Source organism: Mesitornis unicolor, unplaced genomic scaffold, assembly GCF_000695765.1.
Source record: "Mesitornis unicolor isolate BGI_N332 unplaced genomic scaffold, ASM69576v1 scaffold342, whole genome shotgun sequence".
NCBI classification, from domain to species: Eukaryota; Metazoa; Chordata; class Aves; order Mesitornithiformes; family Mesitornithidae; genus Mesitornis; species Mesitornis unicolor.
Window position 1 is genome coordinate 64,413 of NW_010169605.1, and position 8,238 is coordinate 72,650.

General features: G+C 40.3%; 1 protein-coding gene across 1 annotated transcript in view; it reads right to left on the reverse strand.

Moving 5' to 3' along the window:
• The window catches only part of CD109 (CD109 molecule), a gene marked incomplete at its 5' end in the record, with an annotated part of 73,933 nt that overhangs the window by 47,983 nt on the left and 17,712 nt on the right, over positions 1–8,238 (reverse strand). The window contains 2 exons of the mRNA XM_010179372.1: positions 5,546–5,671; positions 5,814–6,044. Coding sequence (XP_010177674.1) covers positions 5,546–5,671; positions 5,814–6,044 — 357 coding nt within the window. The remainder of the gene's footprint in view (positions 1–5,545; positions 5,672–5,813; positions 6,045–8,238) is intronic.

The window sequence follows — 8,238 nt, forward strand, 5'->3', positions numbered from 1 at the left end:
GGGCAAAGGAAACTAAATATGGACTAGCAATTGTCAGGTAGCATCAAGACTGGGTGGGAATGAGTGTCTCTGGCAAGAGAGGATAAGCTGAGACCTCCTGTGGGAAAAACCCTAGGACCAGGATCCAAGCTGATCAATCAGTGTGCAGATTAGGAATCTCAGACCAAGCCCCTTATATTAAATTAACATAATATAACATAATATAATATAACGTAACATAACATAACATAACATAACATAACATAACATAACATAACATAACACAACACAACACAACACAACACAACACAACACATGATGTAATATGATACAATGTAATGTGATATAATATTATATGATATAATGATATATTTATAATATAAAAATGTATAATATTTATGCTTTTCCTCGCAAAAGACTTGTATCAAAGTAAAAACCAGATTGCCACCAAGTTCATTATTAAGTTACTGATCACCAAAATAATTGCTTTATTTATATTCCTAGGTTTGAAAAGATACATGCAGAACCTGCTATTTTCACAACATTTGTGGAGCTCATAATCCTTACGACACAAAATGCCACACATGCAGCCCACAATCAGATTACTGTCAGGTAATCTTAAGAACAGGTGTTTTAGGAAAACGCCCTGTAGTGAATTTATCTCAAGTCTGGTTCTCTAAACGTCTACTATTCCCAATGTTAAGTTTATATATGTCACAGCACTTCAACCACTCCGCATCATTTTAGCTCCTCAGGGCAGGGCTGTCTCTCTGGCAAATATTGTTCAAATATTTAGGAGTGGAAGTTGTTAAACCAGTTTCCGGGAGTGGTGAGACAAGCAGTTAGTTTTATATATACAACCCAAGAGAGATATTTACTTTTTTTAAGATAGGAAAACACCACCATGTCCACTCCACTTGTTTCCAGTGCTGCTTCCAGTACAGGTTTTTGTCTGCCGTGCCTTCTCCTGCTTCTTAAACACACTCACCCTTCCAGACTATTTTGCTCTAAATCAGCATTTCTTAAACTGCAAAACCTCTATTACATTCTGTGCACATTGCCCAGAGTATTAAGAAAAAAATGCCAAAACAAAAGAGTATATAACTATTACACTTATATAAGTATTCCGAGATCATGAGGATAACGGAGCCTTTCTGGAGTTGAGTCCTGGATGCTGTGGGTCCTGACATCTGAGAGTCCCTATAAAAACCACAGCCCAGATTCGCTCTGCCGTGATGACCCACTTCTGTTTGAAGTCACTTGGGTCTAAATCAACAAGTGAGATCACAGGAATTGTTACTCCCAATTTTTTTCTTCTTCTTTGGCAATTGAAAATCCCTGAACCAATCTCGTCTATGTCCATTTTCTTATTTGTTTCTGACATTTCCATGCATCACCAGTTATCCATCAGGAAAGGCTCCGGGTGTGGTGTCAGGGCTTTTTTGGCACCGCTGTTCCCCCATGGCCACACCACCATCTCATGGCCCATATCAGAAACTCCGCGTGTTGTTGCTTTGCAGCTAAATAAAACAGCTTTTTGTCTAGGCAGGATTAACAGAAGCATTTCATGATCACTTTTGTGCTTTATTGTCACATGCAGGAAATAAACCCCAAAATAAAATTCTGTGTGAATTCACAAATGTCTGTTCAAATCCACCTGCACGGGCTCCAGAAACTCAGCAGAGTCTCACCAGTATTCACACTATCAGATCCTGATTAAATATCTGTGCTCATTTTCAAACTACTGAATACACAGTCAATTACAAACATTTTCCATACAGTCTGATTTTTGAAGGATTACTTTTTTTCAGTAATGACACATATAACCCCAAACTCAATGGATCAAATGTGAAATCTGTAGCTGACCTAGCAGTAAAACATCACAAAATTTGTAGGTATGCTATAACGTATATAAAATCTCAAAACTGTAAAGTATGTAGTCAACCCCAGTGGATTTTGAAAATGGTTTTATAGCTGAAGTTCTTTAAAAAAATCTGATATTCTTCAAGACTATTTTAGAAAGCCCTCATTGCACCTGAAACATTACCACTCTTCAATCATAAATGTGAAAATAACAACTTCCTTAAATTAGATCACAAAATGCCTGATAACTATAGATAACTTCTGGTCGGAGATGCCTGCTACTAAAACTCAGCAACTAAAAGCCTTTCAGCAACAGGCTCCACAACAGGAAATATAAGGTATCCAACTAAAATACAAGGTGGAGACTTGGGAACCAGACTGTAATTACTCTGTCTTGAGTTTTCTTGGAACAGCTGCACTAACACCTGAACTCTTATTAAAAAGTACTACAGGATGTTTAACAGCAGCAAGAGGCCAGCACTTGATTTAAAACAGGATCCAGAGGCAGTACTTCCAGGAATCCGAACTCGGCACACTTGGGAGCTGATCTGTAACCACTAGAAGGGAAATGTTTATTTACTGACTTAACAACACCCTTTAGAGACAAGAGGGAAACCTGAGGCAGAAAGCCTCACAGCCGACTATTTAATGAGAAAGCTGATGTCGTGGCATCAGGATAGCAAGGTGATGTGGAGATCAGCCTGGGTTTGCCATCTGAAGGTGTTCCTCAAGCCCTGAGTAAATCCAGAAGCTGTCTGGATGCCATGCAGGTCCAGGGCCAGCAGTACTGGTTAAGGATAGGTAGGTGTATCTATTAAAAATGCCAGACATACATGTATTCCTCAGCAGTAAATCCAGTTTCTCAGTGACCTCTCTTATCAGGAAGGGATTGGTGAATCTATGCAACTTTATATATAACACAGAAATGCCTGTACCTCTCTAGGACAGCGGAGCAGTGAGGAATACCCAGGCAATAGCTGGGAGTATGCAGGAACACCCACTCAGAGTCATCTTTTCACTGAACACCAATTAAATCTCCATCACATCACCTACATAGAGACATCCACACGTCTTGAACCTCACACTGAATCCCATCCCATATGACCCTGTGTTTCAGGGCAGAAGCTCACTTGTAACCATGAGAATCAGAAAGAATTTCCCATCAGAAAAGTTATTTATTTTCTTTTATTCTGCAAGGTTTCTTGCAGGTTTCATTAATCCCATGGTATGACATGCTGTACCAGGCTGTGAGATAACCCACTAATTAGTGTAATAGTGTAAATACTGCAATAGTTATTTAATATACTCTGCATACGACAGCCTTATCCAATACACAGTGCTATGAAGGCACGTACTACAGAAATAACACCTATTCTTTGTCATTATGTTCCTTTAACATCGAATTCGAAAATTAAAGCAGAGCAAGTGTGAACGATGGAGGAAAAGGATTCTGAAAGTCAGCAACAGCAGTTTCTATGTGTAGGGGTTGGGGTTGCTGCTTTATTCCCATAGGACAAGCGCTGTAAGAACAACCAGGTTTTTCTGGACCCCAAACCCTACAATAACTGAGTTTTTTATATAATATACTGTTCTTTTCCTCCTCTATTTTAATTTTCAGTTAAAAGAGTTTAATGTCAGAAGGAACCCTTTAGCCTAAACTCCTTTTATCCCAGGTTTGGCTACCCTAGTATTCAGCTACTCCTGCAATCTGCATTATTATCACGCATCTTCCAAAAAGGCAACCATTACAGATGCTAAAACATCAAGTAATAGAGGAAGCCCTCACTCCCATTTTTCTGCTTGTTTCAGTGATTAAAAGCCTCATTGATGAAAGACATGGATATGCCAAAGAGAATTTGACTGGCTCCAAATTCTATTAGTTGGTTCATACTATGCCTTTCTCCACTGGATTAAAAAGCCCTTTAAAACCTGTAACAGCACTCACAGACTGCAATAAATAAATCCATTGATTCATTTCATCCCTTGATACACAGTCAAAAGATGGGATTTCTGCAGTCTCCCACTGCAGAGCTTTCTTCCCTAGCTCCATCCGCAAACTCTGTCACCCGTTTCTATTAGAAACACCCTGGGTGAGTGTCCATTGCCCAAAAATCCATCCATCCTTCTTTGTCACACTTTACACTGCTGTTTTTCATTAGGACATTGTAAAATGAAAAGCCTTTACAAAAATCTGTTACATGGGTACTTATTAACTAAATGGGTAATAACCTTCAGGAATTTAATTCTTTGTCAGAGAAATCTGAAATCATCTTTGTTATTGCCAGGTGACAGATCTAGAGTTTCCCATGTTACCTCACTTACTCTTTGCTGTTAAGGACATTCATCTTCTGATGGCCTTTCCAAATCTCTCCACACTAATGTTCACTTAACCACTCAGAACCATCATCCCTATTAAATGTTCCTCTCTCTGCCACATAATTACTGTTTCCTCATGTTACTGGGCTCTGCCACCGCTGGAATTTCCTGTTTCTAGAAAACTTGAAAAACTCTTCCATATTTTTATTAAAATACGCAAGAGTTCAAACTTTCAGTTATGCTCTTTTAATTATTTTGAAATTGGTCTTTACCGCCTTCATCTGATGCCCTCTAGTTACGTATTGGAAGAGACAGTGAACAAAATGTTCCCTATTTACTTTCTCCTTGTTACTCATGACTTGAGAGACATTCTCACCCTGTCCTATGTTTTCCAGGTTCATTAACCTGGAGCACCACCCTCACCTACCTCAGCCTATAGAAATCCATCAAGAATATAGCTGGTACTGGCAAATATCGCTCCCAATTAATGATCACATGAGGTTTTCTGCTTTCTAACCCATCCTCTGCCTCACTAGGAAACATTAAGCAGCCCTGTTTGTACTTGCTAAACGTCTCTGAACGGCCATTGCAAGCCAAGTTGGAAGCGCAGTTCCCAAACTACAGGCATTTAAAGGAGCCTGAATAAACCTGACACGCAGTTCTGAGCAGCTAAACCTCCAGTTATTTTTGCAACATGTTCCACGATGTACGAGGAGTGCACAGCTTAAAGGACTGGATTGATAGAATTATTACCAAACTGGATCACACCACTTTTGTTATGCAATAGTTCTGCTTTACTATTCATCCTCTCTGCTTTGCACAGCTATTTTTCCCTCAGCAACACCTTGGTCACTGCGAATTGCTGAAACACCCCTAAAATTAGGCAGAGGTTTGTAAATAGTCTGCCTCGGTCACTGCGAATTGCTGAAACACTCCTAAAATTAGGCAGAGGTTTGTAAATAGTCTTTGATTTCACACCCCTTGAGACAGCGACTGGCTGCGTGGCAGGGCACAATGAATTTCTGTATATTCGCTTGCAAAATAAACATAAGGGCGTTTCACTGAAAAAAAGAAATAGCACTCCGTAACAACTTTCTTATGTTTTAAAACTCCTCACTTTTTAAATAACATTTGTATTTTAGAATCAAAACACAAACCTTAGGTTAAAATATCTATGCTTTCTTATATATCTCTCCCTACAAAGCCATATACTGCTGAAAATCTTGTGAGGTTTGCATAGCATCTTGGGTTTGCCATGAGGGCAGGATCTCCTCATCTCACGGACCATGCTTATTTCTGGCTTTGCTTCACCAAAGCAAACGCAATTTTATTCACATCTATCAGGAGAAATGTAACCTCTCTGTGATTTGGCAAGGTTAATACTCACGTTCACTTCCACCTCTATGGACCAGTCGCCCAGCGGAGGGTGCGTTGATAACTGAAATTTCTTGGAAACTACGCCCAAATTGCCCTCCTCCATCAACCACTGCTGAATCAATTTCTTCCGTGGGTCCTAGGAGAAAAGTCAGGCTGCGTGTTAAAGTTGAGCAGGCTTGCTAGCGATATTTAATTACCAATATATGATCTTTATTTGTCACATCAAGTTGGAACATGTGACAAATGCAATGTATAATTAGGTTCCTGTGGATACTTACCCGGATATAGATATTCAGAGATGCTTTGTAAGGTTTGAGATCAGGATAGACGGTGACAACGCGAAACATCACACCTTGTCCCGGTTTATACATAGATTTATCAGTCTGGATGAAGACGGAGATGCTCTTTGACATGAACATCAAGCCGGTGCGGTTAGAGAAGATGCGCCGGCCATCAGCATGGCCCTCCACCAGTAATTCATAATTCCCAGCACCGCTGTTCAAAGGCAGCTAAAGAGAAAATAGTGACTCTCTGTTAACTGTCCAAAATATTCTTGAAGATATTATTATTATTCCAAAAATATCTGACATAAAGATCTGACACATTCCTGAACTTGTCACCTTATGTAAATTCTCCAAAAGAGATTTCAGAGCTTTAAAGTGTCGTTTCAACAACTGCCTGAAAATGTGTTAAGAGAAGCATCTTCTCAGCTTATTTGCATCTGATTTTCAGTAGTAATCAGGTTTTCAACAACGTAAGTATCTATGTATTTATACGCCATTCACAGACTCACACACAAACGCATTGTGCTCTCTCTTTTCACAGTTATATAGAAATTTCTTGGGCTTGGTTTTGGGAGCTAATTTTTTTCTGACCACCACTTTTTGGTAATGAATTTTCAAAAAGTAAGAGGTGAAGAAACTACACGCAGGCAAGATGAGCAAGACAGCAAGAAAACCTTGACTTCTTTTTACAAGCTTTAGCTTTATGGAGTCCCGTTCAGGAGTAAGATCTCATGAGGTGAGGCACTGTTTTTCAATAGAAACCTCACTGACTTTGTCTCATTTCAATTTAATGATTTGTAATTACAGCACATATTGTGACTCATCTAGAAAGTAAAATAATTATTCTTCACAAAATATCAAGGAATAAAGGAAGAGACATTTCATATGGATAACTCAGGAAAAAATGCAGACAGATACCACTGGTAAGAAAATTTAGGCCATGTAAAATCAGAATAACCATGCACAGGTCGGTCTCTCTGTGTCTCCAGTGCACAGAGGAAATCTAGAGCTCATAATTCTGATGTATCAGTTCATTTTTTTATTATGGAAGACCTTATTGTGGCCTTCCAGTTCCTGAAGGGTCCTACAGGAAAGCTGGGGAGGGACTTTTTACAAGGGCAGGTAGCGATAGAACAAGGGGGAATGGTTTTAAACTGGAAGAGGGGAGCTTCCGACTGGATATGAGGAAGAAATTCTTGACTGTGAGGTGGTGAGGCCCTGGCCCAGGTTGCCCAGGGAAGCTGTGGGTGCCCCCTCCCTGGCAGTGTTCAAGGCCAGGTTGGACGGGGCTTGGAGCAGCCTGGGCTGGTGGAGGTGTCCCTGCCCATGGCAGGGGTTGGACTGGGGGAGCTTTAAGGTCCCTTCCAACCCAAACCATGCTGTGATTCTGTGATTTCCTAAAGTAATGTGGGAGAAATCCCAGTGACAGGGGTTGAAAAGCTGGAAGCAGCGCTGCTGCAGCACACGGGAATTCCACCTCGAGCAGAGCCTACCCAGACAAGCAGCGACCCCAGGGACACCCCAGCCCAGATTTCAGCTTCTGTATGGCTGTCTGCTGAGGAGTGTCTCTTTGAAGGAAAAGGGCTTTAACACAACACAGAGCCCGTTCCAACAAGCACCCCTGCTAAAAAGCTTAAGAGTCACATGCTTCTGTTTGCAGCTACAGCAGTAAATCTGGAGTAAAACCTCTGAAGTCAAGACAAGTTAAACAGATAGGCTTGCATTTTTCAGCAAAACATATGGAAACGAAGCACGCCTCTTGCACTGGTAATGAAAATTACAGCTGTTAACGCACCAGGCGCAGCTCTTCAAAAGTATCCTACTAAGCCCTATAATGATAGGCTGTCATGCTGTCAAAACTCATCTTAAGAGCGCACAGTGAGATAACGGAAATTCCCAAACAGGGAAAGATGTCACAGGGTGACAAATGAGGTGGATGCAAATGTCTGCATCGAATACATTTCCTTCTCTGCGTGTTTACTATAAAAAGGATTCAACTACAATTTCACCTCTCTCTGTCGACTTTTTGTTTTCAAAAACAGGCCAGGAAAAACCAAATCGGGAAGGGGAAAAATAAACAGGTGCTCTTTTCCATCCATGGTGTAGGATGGCACAGGAACAAGAGATTCCTCCTTTAAAATCTGGTCTTATGTAACTAAAATTTAGGTGCAAAGCTCCACACTGAAATAGATTCTGCATTTTCTTCAGCTGCAGGTTTTTGTGTATGCATTGCCAAGAACATATGATTCACATATTTCAACACTCTCCAACTTCCACGCCAAGTATTCTGGAATATATTAAATAGGAGGAACAGCCTTAGTTACTGCATCTGTCAAATATTACCTCAAAATGAATTCATTTATGAACACTATCATTTATTAAAGAAGGTGTATTCCCTGAAGGGCAGACAGGTTTCCCT